Source organism: Merops nubicus, unplaced genomic scaffold (genome assembly GCF_000691845.1).
Source record: "Merops nubicus isolate BGI_N331 unplaced genomic scaffold, ASM69184v1 scaffold13865, whole genome shotgun sequence".
Taxonomy (NCBI): domain Eukaryota; kingdom Metazoa; phylum Chordata; class Aves; order Coraciiformes; family Meropidae; genus Merops; species Merops nubicus.
The window spans coordinates 1-18,525 of NW_008611684.1; the positions used below are offsets into that span (position 1 = coordinate 1).

The 18,525-nt window shown below is 45.1% G+C and overlaps 1 protein-coding gene across 1 annotated transcript in view; it reads left to right on the top strand.

Annotated features, from left to right (window-relative positions):
* Positions 1–7: 7 nt before the first annotated feature.
* The window catches only part of NT5DC2 (5'-nucleotidase domain containing 2), a 27,723-nt gene continuing 9,205 nt past the window's right edge, over positions 8–18,525 (top strand). Inside the window, exons 1-6 of the mRNA XM_008941290.1 lie at positions 8–104; positions 7,348–7,532; positions 8,317–8,391; positions 10,272–10,327; positions 12,038–12,131; positions 15,091–15,219. Coding sequence (XP_008939538.1) covers positions 86–104; positions 7,348–7,532; positions 8,317–8,391; positions 10,272–10,327; positions 12,038–12,131; positions 15,091–15,219 — 558 coding nt within the window. The 5' untranslated portion in view covers positions 8–85. The remainder of the gene's footprint in view (positions 105–7,347; positions 7,533–8,316; positions 8,392–10,271; positions 10,328–12,037; positions 12,132–15,090; positions 15,220–18,525) is intronic.

Here is an 18,525-nt window from a genome sequence, read left to right on the forward strand (position 1 = left end):
TGAGCCCGGCCCCGCCGCGGGCAGCCAGCCCCTCCCGGCCGAGGGAGCCGACACCAAGACCTACTTGTGGGCTAGGTACCACGAGATGAAAAAGCTGGTCTACGGTAAGAGCCGGGGCTGCCACGTCCTACCGGGCTGGGCCTTTCCCCCCTTTTTTTTTTCCCTTCTCCCTTCTCTTCTCGGTGCCTTTCCCCGCTCTGCAGACCCGGGAGCGTGCCCATTGCTCTGCAGCTGCCGGGGCTAGAAGCCTTTTCCCTGGCAATGCCATCTGCACGACACCGCCGCCCAGGGCCCTCCCAGGCGGTTGTACTTTTATTGAAATCTGGCCCTGGTCTCCCTCTCCCTACCGTGGGCTTCTCTTTGTGAACATGGCTCCCCTACCATGGATGTTGTCATGGTGAATGGTCTGAGTGAAGGGTTTGTGGCATTTTTGTCCAATTCGCCGTTGGTTGGCAAATGGAAAGATGGTTAGACAAGGACAAGTAGACAGTCAGGTTGACTGGGGTGGTGAGGAGTCCACGGTCCAACTGGTAACTCTCTATTTGCACACGGATGAGGATGGAGAGGACTGATGCTACAGCTGCTAGGATGTCTCCTGGTCATGACATCAGTTTGTGTTCCAGCTATGAAACACCTTTTACTCTTGTGTGAGTGTGCATGTCTTTGCTCCTTTGACCAAGAAGTCACCTGGCTCCATCAGGTATGTTGACAACTTGCAAAGCAAAGAGAAAACTCATGCCACTCACTAAATTTGTCCATGTGTAAAACAGGATTGTGGTCTTTTTGGCAGCAGCAGACCTCCCTTACATTCCCTAGTGACAGGACAAGAGGAAATGGGCTCAAGCTGCACCAGGGGACTTTTAGATTGGATGCTAGGAAAAATTTATTTCTTGAAAGAGTGGTTAGGCACTGGATCAGGCTGCCCAGGGAGGTGGTGGGGTCACCATCCCCGGAGGTGTTCAAAAAACATGTAGATGTGGGACTTTGAGACATGATTTTAGTGGTCATGGTAGTGTTGGGTGAAGGTTGGAGTTTATGATCATAGAGATCTTTTCCATCTTTAGTGCTGAAGGTGAGCACAGTGAAGAGATAGAAGTGTGACGTCTGCTGTTAAACAGCTCTCTGTTAGCTTTTGTTTGTCTAAGAGTTTGGAGAAGCACAGCAGCCGGCCGTAGACATCTGGAAGAACCATCTCATTGTTCTGATGTTGGCAAGTTCTGTCATTACTCCACCACCTTCCAGTACCCTGCTCCAAGACTGAGCTGTGGTTTTAGCCCCACTGCTTGGAAGAAATTCCAACTGGCGAGAACTGTAGTGGTGTTTGGACCTTAACAGCCTCAAAGGATTTCTTCTTTTCCACAGTGGTATTGAAACTATAAATACAGACATGTTAATAGCCTGTGTTGTGGTCCCTTGGGAAAACGGGCAGTTTGTGTGACAGATGGTGAAGTTTGTGTTCACATAGCTGTGCTTCACTGGGATGCAGGAGACACAGTTGCTACTCGAGGTGGAGAGTAAGTGGCCGGGCTAAAAGCAAAGTGCAGTTGGTGAAGTAGCCCCTGTGTTACTGTGTAGGCTCTTTACAAACCATCAGGAAACTGTTAGACATGTTAAATAAGAAAGCCCTTGTTTTTTTAAAGAACAGCTCCCCAGCCCAAAATTTCAAGACTGTGCTGTTATTCAAGTTTTGTCAAGAAGGGGCATAAACAAAGTTGGTCCAAGGTGGTTTAAATTGTCGCTTTGATGATTGGATTTGTGCAAAATGCATCACAGGTCTGTTCCTTTGGCGTTGGTTTCTAACTCTGATATAAAAATGAATGTCTGTGATTGGCTTATGGATCTGAAAGCATCATTGCATCTCAGTACTCATCAGCACTGAGTTTGAGAAGAGTCTTGTGGTGCCACTTTCTCCCTCCTTGTCTGAAACTCCATCTTTGTGAAGTCCTTCGTCCTGTACTGTCAGATCTTGCCCTTGGTTTTGGAGACAGGTCTCTGCCAGCAGAATGTATTATCAGGACCTGATTTATAAAGCAATGTTGCATTTTTTGCACAGAGAGGACTCCAGTGAGAAAAACTGATCGAGTTGGATGGGGCAGGATGTGTAGGATGAGAGCTTCTGTGCTGTGAAGCTCAGTGGTCATACAGGCTTGGTGGCCAGAGCCCAGACACTGGAGGCTCTCAGTTTTGTAAAACACATATCTGCATTCTGCCAGGCTTGAGTGTGGAGATACAAATGAGAGCACGACATAGCTACATAAAAGGTGCTGCTGAGGTAAAATCTGCCCTTAGTGCTGGCGCAAGAGAAGCCATTCTCTCCGTTATCTCCCCCTACCTTTTGCAAGTTTGGTTCTCAAGACCAAATTTCATGACCTGTAATAATTTGCAAATGCAACTTCCACTTCCGCCAAACAGTATAATGGCTTTTGTCAGAGGGCTGGTGTTGAGCAAGACTTGCTGTGTGCTGGTTTGGTGGTACCTGGCGTGCTAGGAGGGCTGCTGCGCTCTCAGCAAGCCGTCTCTGCAGTCGTGCACTCCAGGAAACATGCAATCCTGAAATGCAGTGTAACTGGCAAGGAGTGAGGATTTGGCTCTAAACAAGTGTGTATGTTTTTTTCCCCCTACATCTTTCAAACTTGTATACATGGCAACAACAAATCAGGTTTCCTAAGGACCCTTTAAAATAACTGTGAACCTCTTGCCTCTCTGCGAAACGTTTGAGTGTAGCTAAGTGTGAGAACCGCTCTGGTGTGGTGCAGAGGTGGGTTTTGCAGCCTAGCACATTTTGATTCTGCTTGTGCCGCTAATCACAAGCAGGCACAAAGATTTAAGGGCCTCACTCTTTGTCAGACCGGGAAAGGAGTCTGGTGCTGTGATGATAACTGCCCTGTGGGTCGCCCAGGGAGCGTGCACGCCTCGGGAGCTGTGGCATCTGCAGGCTGAGCTGCGACTGGGCGTGCCAGTGAGCAGCTAGAACTGGAAGCTGACCGGTTATGTTAACTCCCTAATTCTGCTTTCCTAGATGTAAACATTTTTTCTTGTAATGAACTCCTGTAGCAGCACTTGTCTCATGCCTTTGTGCACAGAAAAAAGTGTTGTTTTGGAATGAAGCAGTATTTTTTAGTATTGCTTTTGGCTCGTGGAGATTTCATTGGTGAGAGGTCCCCAAATACTTAGGCATAATGGCATAAATCCAAGACTATGCTCCAGGGTAATTTTCATCACTCTTTTATGGTCCTCGGTAATTTAACTTTAAGTAATACTTCCCTCTCTCTAACCTCTTGGTAGAGACATCTACTTGGGCTGGTTGTAAATGCTACGCAGGAAATGGTACAAAAGTTCAGAAGAATAAAGGAGTACTTGGAAGGGAGGAAAAGTGGCAGTTTGTCTTTAGAAAGCAAATCAGTGTGGGCAAAGGGAACTTTTGATTGATGAAGAAAGTGGAGGATGGTGGCCATCTGCTTTTCAGTGCCATTCTTTTCCCTGCTAGTCTTTCAAAGCAAAATCAGCACAGATGTCTGCTGTGTTGGACATGTGGGAGTACAAAGGGTGTGGGAGATGGGTGCGAGTGGCCTTTTTTATGCCTTATTCTTCACTAACATGCTGGATCTGAAGCTGAGAGAAAAGGATCATTTCCTGCCCGCTGTCGTTGGTACCCCTGGGAGCTCAGAAAACCACAAGGCTTGTTTGGCATGTCCTGACCAGAGCGTTTTTCACATCAGAAGGGGCCATATGGTGTCTTGGCATCTCTAACCGTTGCTCACAGTTAATTACCTGCTTTTGTTTCCATCTCTGCTGTCACGTTGGGGATTGAGTGTTATTGCTCCCTAACAATGAAGGCTATTGCCTGGGAAGAGTCACTTGTGCCGTTGGGAAGGAACTCCGGTTCAAGCCGCTGTTCAGGGCCTCATAGTGGTGATATGAAGGGGATGTTGTGTGTTTACCTTGTGTTTACACCCAGGTGTAAAATATGCATGAGATCAAACAGGCTTTTTTTGTGGTCTGCCTTTGTTGCTATTTCATCATTTACCGTGGATGTGCAGACACTTCCCTTAAAACCATCAGAGCTGCAAACTGGAGCAAATTCTGCAAGTTTGCAGATTCCAGGGGTTTGTGTCTATTGCAAGAGCTGTTTTTTCTCCACTGTCCTCAGATGTACACACGCCGGTTCTCCTTTAGATCATACTTCCTGGGTGAGGTGCTGAGTAGACGGTGACTAACTGATATTTTCTCCCTTTCCAGTTAGGTCCCAGAGAGCAGCTGGGATTATTGTTCTTCTTTAACAACCACAACTTGTTTTAATATTTTTTTTCCTTGCTTTAATTTATCATATCCGTCCAGCAATCTGTTTTGGTGTCTTGGCAGAGAAAAAGAAAAAGCCATCATTCCTGAAAAAAATGGCATCTTCATGAGCTTCTGGAAGGTGTCATTAGTTTGTTTTGACCTGAGGATCTCCATGCAAACCGAGGCAAAGATCCCTGGCAGATTACATGCTGAATGTCTGCAGAGCAGCAGTGCCCAAATCTGGAGCTCAGGACCTGACTAAGCACTATGAATTTGTAGCCACCCAGGTGATTATCTTTAAAAATAAACAGCGACAATGACAGCAACAACAGAAGTCAAAATAAAACAAAACTAAAGCCCAAACAAACAAAAATCCAAACTTTTGAAACCTGGCTCGGTAAGCCAGGTATGTTTGGGCTCTTGTGTTGAAACCGACCTTGCACATGCTCCCAGCTTCTCTCTCTTCCCTGTAGGGGTTTGAACCTGCAGAGAGATTGCATGAGCTTAAAGAGGAGATGGACACCTACCTACCTACCTCTGCTGAGGAGGACACTGCAAATGGGCGTTTATTTCTGCTGAGCCAAAAGTGCAGTGTGAGGCTCTGAACTGAAACCAAGAGCTTTTTCCTGCTCTGTAGGAGATCAGTGACTTTGAACCTACTGTAAATTGGAGGTGGAGGATGCCAGTGCAGAGAGAGCAAGCTCTGCCAGTTGGTTTGGTGATGGTGGTGTGGTGGGAGATGCAGAGAGGAGAGGTGAGGTGCCCCAGGAGGTGTGCAGGGAACGCGCAGCGTGTGAGGTGACGGGGCTGGCAGGGAGGAGTATGACTTCATCCAGTGGGTCTAAATACACTTCATAAATAGTACTGTGGCACAATTACTGCTTTTGCTTCTGATCACAGATAAGGTGAGCTTCATGCTCTTGGCGAATCTCAGACTACCCTGCCCTTGTTACAAAATCATACTTCTTCCTTAGCTTTTCCTCACTGTAGTTTTGCTAAAGTTGTGACTGGCGTCTGTTGTTGAATCTAGGTGGGACTCGTCTTCTGTGAAAGGAGAGATGGGCTTCGGACAGTGGTATTTTGTGCTGCTCTCAAACTATGGAAATGTGTTGTCATAGAACTGTTAGCAGATAGTGAGTGTTGGAAGATCTTGACTTCTCTGTAGGGATATGGTAGCAGCAAGTGGGGTGCACTTGTTAAAAAAAAAAAAGAAAGGGGAGGGGAGGGCTTTCATTAGAAGAGGAAAGCACTGCATATTTGCACTGCGAAGTGGTTAGGGTTGTGTCATTTTCCTTGTGAGGAAGGAAAATAACACCCCACAAATCCCAGTGTATGCTTAGAAAAAGATCTTCCCACAAGTTATCTGGAGGTGAGGACAGGAAGTGGAGCTCTGTTTGTTTACGGTGCAAAGAGTGTTTATGATGAGAGGATGAAAGTTGTGATAATCACAAACCTACTTACATTTCCGATCTTCTAAAATCCCAATGCAATCCAAGATTGCATCCGCTCTCTACAACCTCTTCCAGGAACTTTGCCACCAACAGAGTCACTGAAAGAGAGTTCTTGTTCCTGCTGTGTGGCCAGTAAATCATCCCTCCTGCCTTAAAATACTGATTTCTTTTCAAGTACTCTCTAGTTTATTTGGTGGATTGCATTTGAAGGCCAAAAGAGAGTGAGTTAGGAGAGAGGGATGGGTATGTTCTCTGATGTCTCTCTCCCCTGAAAACTAAATAAATATGATATATCTGAATCCTGCTTCTTTGGTCACCTCTCTGGCTTAGTGCTAACAACTGTACTTTGGGCTTTTACCTAAATTCTGTAATCATTCTAGACAGAGTCTTTATTGGGAATGGCTGGTATCTCTTTCTAATAATATTTTTTTTGTTCTAGATTCAGATGAAACTTGGTTTTATAGCAAGGAAGCACTAAAGAACCAGCACAGGGGTTCTTGCTAAAAGCCAAAAGTTAAGGTAGGAAGGGAAAAAAAAATCCTGCCTGCTGATGCTGTGTAGGATCTGGAAAATGTCTGCACTTTTCCTATCTTTCAAAGAGAAAATTACCCATCTTTGAGGAGGGAGGAAATGGCTCCTTCCCGTCACTGCCCCCAGTGTGGGTGTGACTAAGCAACCTACTACAGGGAACTATTTTTATTGCTCTTTCTCATCTTGCCATGGGCAGCTCTGGTGGAGCGGGAAGCCTGGGGAGGGTCTGTTCCTGTCTCTCCCCCTACAGAGCAGCTAAAGCTCTCTGCTCCCTAGGCTAGCTCTGAAAAATGATGTACAGGTAGCTCAGCTCCTAGGTCATTAACCCCTGTTTCCCAGTGGTCTGGGGAGCAAAGTGTGATTCACAAGCACCTTGAGCAGTAGCCTTGTTTTGAAGTGACAAACAACACACAAGGACTGAGCTGTTTCCACAGCTGTTTATCAGAGGAAAGCAGATAACTTGGTGCTATCAGCATTACGTGCTCCCGGAGCGTAGCTGAGTGTGGGTTATTTTACATTTTGGTGGTGTTTGTACCAGAGCTTGTTTCATCCTGCCAATGAATGACAATAATTTAAAAAGCCCTAATGGTACCTGCAGGATTGTTCGATGAAGTCTGGCTGCTTCTGTGAGAAACAAAAAAAATGCCAAAAGGCAAACCTCAAAATCTCTATTTGAAGTAATCTAGATTTCTGAAAGAGGCGAGTTAGCCTGTTTGTTCTGCTCAGGCTTTAAGTGAGGGGTGCATGTTTTTCTGGTGATGTACTGCAGCTACCTTTCACACTGGTCAGCCTGCTGAAACTGCAGCTGCTGTGAGAGAGAAATTTGACACTTGAAAATCTCGTGTCTGCTTTGCTTCATGTAGGCCAGAGACATTGTTTTGTGGCTTCCTGACACAGAAGGTCAGTCTTTCTGTGAGAGTGGTTCACATCCTCACCAGACACAGCCAGAGGTTTCACAGTGTGTTTTTTCGTGGGGAGGACTGTGTTAATGGCAGCACTGCTGCTGTGTGGTACTTAAGCTGCTGTCAGATCCAGAATAAAAAGTTGAAATTTCAGTGAACCTCTCCCCTTTCCCTGCTCTTAGATCTCCTTCCACCTGGAGTCTGCAATCTCCTCAACCCAGCCGCTATCTACGCCAACAACGAGATCAGCCTGGGAGATGTCGAGATCTATGGCTTTGACTATGACTACACATTAGCACAGTATTCCAATTTACTACACTCTATGATTTTCAACACTGCCAGAGACATCCTAATAGAACAATTCAAGGTAATGATGTGCTCAGAATTTCCACTCAATTAAGCTTACTGCTGTCTTTGCAGTGTCCCAGACGTGCTTGCAAAATGCTGCATTGTGTGCTTGTGTCAATTAGTTGTTTTATTGAGATTAATTTCATGTTTCACAATCTTTGATTGCAGAAAGTTTTCTCTGTATATGGAATTAATTTTCTTTGAGACAATTTACCGTGCTCCACGTTCCTGAGGCTTGGAGCAGGAACCTTAGCCTAGAAGGGTCTGGTCTGTTTTATTTAACTATGGAAATAATGCCTACAGAATTGCTGGTTTGAGGTACATGTGGTGGATAAACATGAACCGTGGGCCAACAGTGAAGCTGTACAGGACCTGACATGTGCAAGTCAGTGGGGATGACGCTGTGTGGCATGCCCAGGAATGGGCACCCTGTTTGTGATAGGTGACTGGCATTTTATTCTTATCATGTCTTTCATTTTAGAGGGGCTCTGCAGTGCCATTGCTTTGCCAAATATGTTCATTGAATGAAGCTTACTAGAAGTATCTTCACTGCCTGAGCAATTCTGTTATGTTTTCACCAATGTCCCCTACATGAGAGAAACTAGTTTGGGGATCCTGATCCTTTAAGTCTTTCTCGATTCATCCAGTTTCTTTGTTGAAGGGGCAAAATGAAGCACATCTGTCTCTTGGTCAGTTTATGCTTGGGCTGAGACCACTAGTAGGACTAAGCCAGGTCAACACAAGGCATGATTTCATTGATAACCCAATGCTTATACCTCTGATGTCATTGTTTGTCTTCGCAGTATCCAGAAGGACTTGCAAAGTATGACTACATTCCAGGGTTTGCCATACGTGGACTTCACTATGATGTACAAAAGGTAAGGTGTACCAATTCAGTTTCCTGGGTTTTGTCTTCCATTGCATTAAGTTTTTAGCAGAAATACTTTCCGTTGTTGGTTGCAGTAACATCCATCACCAAACTGTCAGTGAGTCCGGGTGGCTTTGGTTTGTCCTTCTTGCTTATAAACCTTCCAAGGGAAAGCTGTCTTTTGTGTTTGCATAGCCTCTAGTGGAATGGGACATTGTAGCAAAGACCTCTTGTAAACAGCCTTGCCAGTTTAAAAGTCAGTGAATCGTGCCAGCTAATTAATAGAAAACTCGGCTTGTTTGTGTGATCATTTCTGTCTTTCAGAAAATTTAAACAAACCTCAATCCTGCATCTGCAAGTACTTGCCAGGAGCAGAGCCATTTTGCCTTACTCTAATAATAGAAATGACTTGTCAGGAGAACTGCTTTAGGAAGCCTTCCCCACCCCCTACCCCGAATAATAGGACTGCCTGGAAAAAGATCCAAGCTACTTGAGATGCATGCTTCTCAGGACCGCGGGCTAGCAAAGTGCAAGCATTAGCTTTAACCCTTTTCAGTGCTTTGGACTGATTCCCCGAGAGCCTGGTGCCCGGTGGTGTCATGCTGGCCACTGCAGCCAGGCAGGCAGGTGGGAGCACAGCAGAGAAAGTCGCTTCACTGCAATAGCTTTTCTTATGTTATCTTTCAGTAAATATGGGGAAGCAGGCAGTGCAGGCTGCAGTGTGTGTGCTGCTGTGCAGTGGTGGAAACAAAGAATGAAGAAATAAACTTATACAGTTTCCCCATGCCTTTTGTCCTAGCTGCTGTGACAGCACGGCTCACGCCTCTGACTTTACAAAGCAAGAAGTAGATCTCTGAGCAACTGAAGTTTCTTTCTCTGTTTAAATCTCTGGCTAACATAGCAGAGAAACAGAGAGGAGACTAGCCTAGCCAAGCTAAGCACCCTTTGAGGGAGAAGGCAAGAACTCTCTTTTCTCAGGATCAGAGTTTGCAGAACACATGAAAAACTGGGTAGTGCTTAAGTAAATCTTTCAGCATATTTACCTGCACTCCTCACAAACTAGTGGGAGGTCTGCCCATGGTGTAACAAGCTCCATCAATGTGGTTTCTTAATAAAAGAAGATGCCTGAAGGTTGTGAATGCTCTGCGGAATCAATTACCTAGCTCTGGGGTAGAAACAGCACAAATAGTTTGGTGCTGTGTCCTTATTCAAGTTGCGGAGCGATCAAGATTTAGTGTGAGGCTGTTTTCAGTGCCCAGAGAACTTGTGTTACAGCTTCAGAGTGATGGATGGAGGAGAAGGGATGATTCCCTTGTGAATAGGGGAGTCAGATACAAAAAATGCAAAGAAAGGTCGAATGTTACCAGCCTGATGTGCTCATGAATATCTTTGCTTTGTCTGTTGGGGAGGGAAAGATGTGGTGGAAGGGAGAGCTCATGTGTGAAGAAAATATCTGGGTGCAGCTGCACTCTAAACCAAAACTTATCCACTTAATTCTCTTAAGATAAATGTGAGGAGAAATAGGTCTCTTGTGTACACAAAGCTCCTTTGGAACGTGTGGGCTTTTGGAAGGGAGATAAGAAGAGACTGTCCGAGTCACAGAAACATTGTTCTCTCTGTTTTTCCAACTTTATCCTTGTTCACAAGCTTTGGAGTGTACCAGACAGTGATATTCAGCTCATAGAAAGACAGTCCGTTGCCAGAGAGGCCAATAGAAAGTCACAGTATGATTAAGTGTGTGTAAAAGCAGCTGGAGAGAACTGCAGCTTAAAGTACATAGCTGTGGGATGTTTATATTGGATTTTATTTGCTAAATGTCATTTGTGTGGAACTAAGGTTTCATTGTAAACCTACCCAATTCTAACAGTAAATATCTATCTCTTATCACAGAGTCTTCTCATGAAGATTGATGCTTTCCATTATGTCCAGCTGGGGACGGCATATAGGTCTGTCAGTTCTGAAATCATTTTCTAAATGCCCATATATGCAAAGGTGGATTACTTAGTGTAAATCTCCGTGTATGCTCATGGCACACGGCTTTTTTTTTCTGAGCAGAGCACAGTCTCATCTGGCTTATCCTGTTTGCGCTTGCTTCTCATGCTTACCTGGCATGTAATTGCTGGGAGTTGTTCTTCTCAAGCATTTCAAGCCAAGTGTGGGTGGGAAGACCTGGAGCTTTTTGTAGTGGTTAATAACACATCTGGTCACGTACTCTGCGTTGCAGCTATGGCATGCCTGGGTTAATGCCTGGGAGCAAACAGTGCAACTCAGAAAGGACCCCTCAGTACATGGTCCACATACAGGCCTGTCTTCTCCAGGCACGAGTGTGTTCCTGCTGTGCCTTGTCACAAAGCTAAGAGGAGAGTGGTCTGGATGTGCAAATAAAATCTAAAAGCAGTGCTGGCAAGTCAATAAAGTAATGATGCATCAGAATTTAAGGGCTCAATTTAAGGCCTAGGTCATCCTATTTTTCTTTCTTTTCTGTTGCTCCCTGAAGAGATCTGGGTGTGCTTTGGAGTAAGTGGCTGAAACAGTGCAGAGAAAACTTTTCTCCAAAGAGTTGCAAGACTGGAGACTGAGAGAGAGCCTTGCCCCAGAGTGGGGTTGGTGTGTAAGAAGTGGTAATTCACAGACATCGGAAGCAAAGCTCCTGTAAATCTGTGTTGTATTTCCTGAGCGAGGAATCCAATGTTTTTCTTTCTTGAACTCTGCCCTTTTGCTGTTAAGCTTGAGTTACAGTAAACACTCTAAGAATATTAATAAGGGAGTTTCATAATCTGACAGAATTGGCTTCTTTGAGTACTAGCTTTTGGAGGGTGGAAAGGAGGGGTTGGGTATGCCCTATATTTCACTCCAGCTTCATAAAGAGATTTTTTAGCTAAAACAGGTTTAAACTTTTTTCTCCCTATTGTCCGTTTCTAGCTATCCTTCTTGGACCATCCTTTTCCTAAACTGTCCTTTGCTTTTGAGCACAATCGAGGCATCTTTTAACTTCTCAGATCTGCAATATGATTGAATAGGAAAGGAGAAAGGGAAAGTTCCTGCCTAGTTGAGTAAACAGCCATCAAAAATTGTGCAAGAGTCAAAACCTGCAGCAGCCAGATAACCTGATGTTCACAAATGGTACAGCTCACCACCATACTCATGATTACCTGGGTAATTTTTGGGGAAAACCAGCAATCTCTGTTGGATGGTCTTAGCAAAGAACTTGTTTTGCTTACAAAAACTGAATAGGAAGGAATCCTTATTTTCAGCTGGGTCTTCTCCTAAACCTTTGTGTTTAACGGTGATTTATCGTGCAGAAACAACCTCTCCAAAAAGGCTGAACCCACTCCAGGTGGTGGGGCTGATTTGGTGGGGCAGTCTGTCAGCAGATTGACAGCATACAGAGGGAAGCCTCTGTCTGACCTCTCTGCTGGAATGTGCATAAAGTCCCTCAATTGACTTGAAAGAGCAAGCAAGGTATCTGAAAAATGTCTTGGGTGAATCTTTAGAAACCATGGAGCTGTCAGGCTCTCTGGCTGTCTCTTTTGTGCAAGAGAAGTGTGTGAGCTTTAGAAAGGAGCCTGTTTGTCCAGTCTTCTCTTTTTCTGCAGTTTGTAGCCCTGTGCAGACTGGTGATTATTGACAAACCTTTTCTGTTGTTTTGTGTCTAGAGGGCTGAAACCAGTGCCTGATGAAGAGGTAATCGAACTCTATGGTGGTACGCAGCACATCCCGCTGTACCAGATGAGTGACTTCTATGGCAAGGTATTGTGATGCAGCAGCTCTTCTAGCAGCTAGGAAAACAGAGTGAATTGTGTGAGCATGTAAATGACTCCAGCCTCCCCTGAACTCCAAAAGGCTAAGTCCCTAGTGAGCTGCACTGTGTGCTTTTGTTCTAGTGGGAATTTGCCCCAGAGGTTATTTAGCAGTTTAGCATGTGAAAGCCATCTGTGAAGATTTCCTAAACACCAAGGCTATTGGCCTAGAGCTGGACGGTTCTGGAAGACTGGTAGGGAGATGTTCTTTGCTTGTTCCTTGGCCAAATCTAGCTCCCAAGCTACCAGGGCAGCCTGGAGTGATGATGTTTCCAGTGAGTTGTGCGGGGGGTGGGATGTGTAGCAGCAGGGTGCTTGCAATGCCTTTATCTCTTTAGTTTTAGCTAGGGTTTTTTCCCCCTCATGAAAGATTCTTCCCCTTCCACACCTCTTCAGACCTCCTCAGTTAATATTATTCATAGGACTGGCATCTGTGAGTGTTAGGGGTTTTTTTAGGCAGAAAAGCTTATTATCACAGTAAAGGACTGAAATTCTGTCCAGAGGAACTGTGGAAGCCCTTTAGTTTCCTGAACTGGAGGAAATTAGGAAAAAAATGTCTTCATTAAGTGCCTAGTGTGGCCAGTGGGCAAGCAGGGCCATTCACATCCGTTTCTCCCCAGAACTGCTTTGTTTCTTGCCCTTTGTTAGTTTATTTGCCTTAGGGGAAGCTGGAAGGAGAAGGGCAGGATTCCTCTGATAATAACCCTTTGAGTCTGCTGTGTGAAGTCTTCAGCAAGGTCACTTTTTGATCCCTCTCTCTCTGGAACAATTAATCTGCGTGGTTGCTCTCTGGATAAGTATATACTCTCTTTATAGCTCAGTGTTTTGTCCAGTGTTGAAATAGGTTGTTTCTGTTTTGAATTTGTTACCCTTCTCTAAACTGCACTTGGTTAGGCTCCTGCTGTGCAATGCTCCTCACTCTTGGCAAACTTGAGATTATTTAATCTTTCTTTTTATATAATTGTGAACATGAAATCTGTTTCCAGTTGCAGCCTCCTGTAGGGCCAGGTGCCCATGCCAAGGGACCTTCCTGTGCTGCTTTTCTATGTACCAAGTGTTCTCTTCTCTCATGTAGTTTATTACTGAAAGATTCAGTATAACATTTGGCCATGGAAATATGAATAGCAACTTATTGTTTGCAAAGAGGTGAATCTCCTCTCTTAATAGTGTAATGAACTCCATAAACTAATAGGTGGTTCCCAAAGAGAAAGAAAGTCAACATTTGCATCCTGAAATGTCTGCTCAACCTTTGCCACTAACGCTTTAGCAGGAAAGCTGTTGGCTGGTGTGTGCAGGTGCAGTGCAGCTGTTGTGGAGTGAGGCTTTCACAGGGCTCTGTGCCCTTGTCCTCTCTAGTCTGCCATGCTGATGGTGCTGCCTGTATGGGCAACAGGAAGGTGTGCCAGGTCAGTCAGTACAGGCAACAAGGCTTAATACAAGTGGGACTTACGTAGCTGATGTGTAAATATTGTCCCTTAAGGGTTTCCTTGATCCTTTGTTGGCAGTAGTGTGTGGACAGCTGCCAGCATCCCGACACCTGCACTAGGTGGGCACAGATCTTGCCCAGGGTTAGACAATGCAATTGGTGTTGCTTTTGCTGGCAGGACTAATGCTGGCCTGTAATGAAGGTGAGGAACTTCTTATGGGTGTTGGGGAAAAAAAACATATGTAGTGTTCTTTCTAAAGCTGTGGTATGGTTTTCATCCTGACTTGTCAAAATGTCTGCTGTAAGGAAGTTGAGCCCACTAAAGGGCTGGAATTGCATTGCAGGATGATGGCATAAGGCACAAAAATTAAATCAGAGTAGAGTATTTATAAGTCTTTGCTCTTAAGATGGAACATCTAACTGTCTCCTCTATGCTGAGCTGCAACTTCATGGCTGTCAGTCATGGGTTGCTCAAAGCTCACGGGCATGATGCAGCTGGATTGCCAGGGCACCTCTGACCAGGTTCAGGGAGAGGTCTGTGCACTTCCCAGCATGCTCTTCACATACAAGACCTTAGTAACTGTCCCCTTGGCTGACCTGGCACTTCAGCGATGAAAGAGGAAGAAATTGACTGCAGCTTGGGCTTATCAGTGAGACTCACTGTAATCCTCTGCAGGTGGTGCCTACTGGATTTTAGTATTAGTAAAGCTGTGTTTTATTGGAAGGCCTCCTTGGAGCCAAAGGTGGCTGCTGACAGGTTTGTGAGTGGCAGGCAGCAAGTACAGCAAACGTATGGGGGAGCTGCAACCTTGCCTAATGCAAGGTGAGTTAGTTATTCCTTGATCAGGAATTAATTGTCCATTTCCACTTGATTGCTGCGTGGGCTGAAGTTCTTTTTCTTCTTTGTGCCCACTCTGGGTTTTCTGTAGCAACTCAAGGGCAGGCAGGCATTGATTCTTGCATTGCTGGGTGAAACCTCACTGGGCTGTGGTTAGAGCAGCTTTGGTGCCCATTGTGTCCAATGTCACAGCCTGGTTTAGATGAGCAATGGAGCATCTCCAGCAAGGGCCATAGCTGGTTCTGTAGCAGAACGTTGTCTGTTGGCCCCTGTGGTAATGCCAAGAGACCAGGTGGGAAGCAGAGGCTATGCAGTTGAAATAAAAGCTAGTATCTAGTACTGACTCCTCGCTTCCTCCACCTTCACCCCATGGTGTGAATGATGGTGAGTTTGTTTAATGATTTCTGTGAAAGAGAAGCCCCTCTCTTGTCAAGTGTTAATGCATTAGGTTAGCATTTTGGTTGAGAAGAGGGGGCTACTTGCTGAGTGGCTGGGACTCTCCACATGAGTGTTTTTCTTTTTGTTAGCCTGGAATACCTTTCAGATAGTACCGGGTGATATGAATTTGTTTGTTGGCCTTGGGTTTTGATTGGTTTTTTTAAGCATTTTTTGTTTAATGTGTCTCTTTCATTTTTTGCTTTCCAGGGTCCATCACTTAAGCAGTTTATGGATATTTTTTCTCTTCCTGAAATGACGCTCCTCTCTTCAGTCATTGATTACTTCGTAACTCATGGCATTGAGTTTGACCAGGTGCATCTTTACAAGGATATATCTGTAAGTGAAATGTCTGCTGCCCCGTAGCTCACACCACGTCAGAACTGTGAGCTCTTTGGTCGCTGAGCACCACTGAGCTCTGCAGTACCCAAACCTAAGGGGCTGTTAGTGAGTAGCCTAATATGGCCACATTGTTGCCCCTTTAGATTAAAGCTTTGCCAGGGGATACTCAAAGCTGTGTTTTCAGGCATGTTATGTTTCTGTCCGTACTACAGAATTGGTGTTGCTGTACATTATCTCTTTTAGGAGCGTCTGGGCTGGTTACAGAATTGGTGTTGCTGTACATTATCTCTTTTAGGAGCGTCTGGGCTGGTTGGATTGAAGGTTCTGCTGTGGGAAATATGTCACAAAGCCTGTGTAAATGTTTTCTGGTTCTGCAGACTTCTAAGCTCTGTTTCCTGTTAATATCTCATTTTTTCAGAGGGGCTTGGTCTGATCACATGCCAAACAGTTTGCTTTATACAGGGATTGTTGTGAAACACCTGCCCTTGCCTGCTCTGAGAATCCACCCCATCCCTTTGCAGTTGCAGGGAAGTCTGACCCTTTTGGGGTGTTTTCCAGTGGATGACTGTAACTTTTAAGAGCCAGTTACTCTAAGGTAAACTCTAAGCAAACTGTGCCCTCCAGTTTACTCCTGGCATTTGAAAGGGCTTGGTGGGATCATCGGCATTGTTAGGGGATAATGTCTGACTTCTTAGTTAATGCTGTAGGCAAAATGTAAGTGCTGAGATTGGTGCCCTGGGTGATTTCTGTTGGCAGAGGATGCATCTTCCTTGGTAGCCAAGCCTTATTGCATGCCTTTTTCCATGGAGAGGGGTTTTGATTTGTACCTTGTGGGAATCTTAGGCTCGTCCACTGGTAGCAGCCCCTGCATACACTGTTCAGCTTCTGAAGGAAGTGAAGCTCCACATCTGTGCTGTTGCTTTTGTGATAAGGATCCACCCTGTCAGTTTTGCTGCAGCCAAGGATTACAGTTTACGTTCTGACTTTCTGTTAGTGCTTGATAAGACCATGCTTGCCAGTTTCCCACAGGACCTTAACATGTTTTTGGGGTGTTAATTCTTGTTGTTTTCTCTCTTGGGGTAAGAAAAGAGGAAGAGGGGATACAGTTCAATCCTGAGGCCTTTTGTTGAGAGTATCTTCTGGATCTTGTTTTGAGATCAAAATGGATGAGTTCCTAATTGAAATCTTGGGAGCAGGTGGGTGGTTGCCACAGCCTAATACACACTGGATGCAGGATAATGGCGTGCTCAAGGCCCAAAACTCCTTAATGCTAATCCTGGCGTTTGGCTTTGCACCCTTTGCTGTGGGATTTGGTCATTCCTGAAGAGTGACTGAGAGAGCTCCAACAGTAAAATCTGTGTTAATGCCTGAAATCTGTATTGAAAAGTTGGGGACCATCCTGTGCTCTCACCAGGAGAGTTCTTGCTTTTTTTCTATACAATGAGGATAAACAAAAATTTTTGCAAAACTCATCCCTTTGCAGTACCCAAGTTCAAAGAAATGTTTTGTGGACAGAGATCCTTCCGTGCCTACACAGACAGGTGTCTGAGAGGACTTGCATAATCCAGCTGTTGCTACAACCCAAGCTCACAGTGGGTTAAGATATGTTTAAACCTGACACTCTCCTGGAATTCTTGGTGGTAATCCTGATTGCAGTGCTGTGTGTTTGGGAGCAGGCTGAGTGCTAGAGACACTGAGTCAAAAGGACAGACCCTGAGGCAACGGTAAAGGTTAGAACTGACATAAACCAAGTAGTCCTGTCACACCAGTTTGGTCACTTGGCATCTGACAGTGACAACATAGACGTTTTACCCTACTTTGCTGTGGAGGAGTTTTTGAGGCCTGTTTGATGACGTGTCCCCAGGCTACCAAGATTCTACCTGCAGGAACCTTACAGTTCTTTCTCTGGTTTTTGGTACTTTGGTTTGGGTTTTTTTGTTCAGTGGCTTGTTTTTGTTTTTTCCACCTTTGCTTCCTTTGCTTTTTGAGGGGCAGGCATTTAGGGAGGGAGCACACTGGAATCTTTCTGCTCTGCAAAGGTAGTTTTGACACAAATCCGAAGCATTGCTTGCTTTTAGTGACACTGCTGGTCAAGAGAAAGCTGTTTTCCTGTTTGCACCCTTCCTTTGTGTTCAGTTTCTAATAAAGCAGTCTCTTAGTGAATGAGGTGTGTGACCTCTACCTTTTTACTCTGCAAATCCAAGTGGTTGAAAGAGAACACCATGAAAACTATTTTGAAGAGGTAACACATCATCCCCCATTTAAATTGTAAATTCTGTCTCTCTCCTCAGCTTTGATGGAAATGACGTTTGAGGTGACGAGCAGGTTTCACCAGCACTGCCATGAGACCAGGGTACTGTGTGGCATTGTGTGCAAGTGTCACTGTAGGAATGTTAAATGGCAAGTGTGGGAATCCAGTCTGAAAGGGCAGCTCCAGAAGGAGCACACATAGTGTAACGGGGATTTAAGGGTCCTGAGGAAAGACAGCATTTGTTTACTTGTCAGAATTGTCAGGGACAAAAATGCTAGTTAAAACAAGCATGTGCAAACACTGCAAAATATGTTGCTGCTCTGGAAGTGGTTTTGTGTATCTGGCATATCTCGTTGAATGGAGACTTGGGAAGAATCTCAGCTGGGTGTGTCCAAAAATGTGTTGCATATTGGCCTCTGGCCTGGAAAATAGAGGATATTTGGATGCCCTTGGCAACATCCATTTAACTTGCTTTCCTCCTGAAAAGTGGGCAGCTCTGTTTTGGCAAAACCCCCTCACCCTCCTGGTGTAAGCTTCTGCTCTGCCTGTGCCCTCTGGCCATCTGGGGCTGGGAGTTGTACCCCTCCTTGGCTTGTGGAGCGCATTTTGGAAAATAGCAAATGCTCCCCTCTGCTGCTGTTCATCTCAACCATGCTCCCATCCTTTGGGTCATGTTTGGCAGAGCTTCCACAGGCACAGGGAGGAAGAAATTCCAGCTACTGCATGGGCCAGCACAGTTTTGGGTCAGTAAATTGTTTTGGAGTTGCAGAATCTTGATTGCCTTGGTAACAGTGTGTTAGCATGTGCTGGTTTCCAGGAGTAGGAATGAAGTTGTGCTTTCGTGTATAGCTTTTGAGGTTTTTCCCCTTGTATTGCATCAGCTGAGCTAGCTGCTGTGGTCGTGGTTTTGGCATGTTGGTGAGCCTTGCTGTACAAGGTCCTCTGCTTAGCATTGAAGTAGCTTTTGTTCATTCAGCAAGAAGAGGGGAAGTGTCATCACTCTGTTGGTCCTCAGTTGTAACAATAGGTTTGCATGCTGGGAAACAGGAATG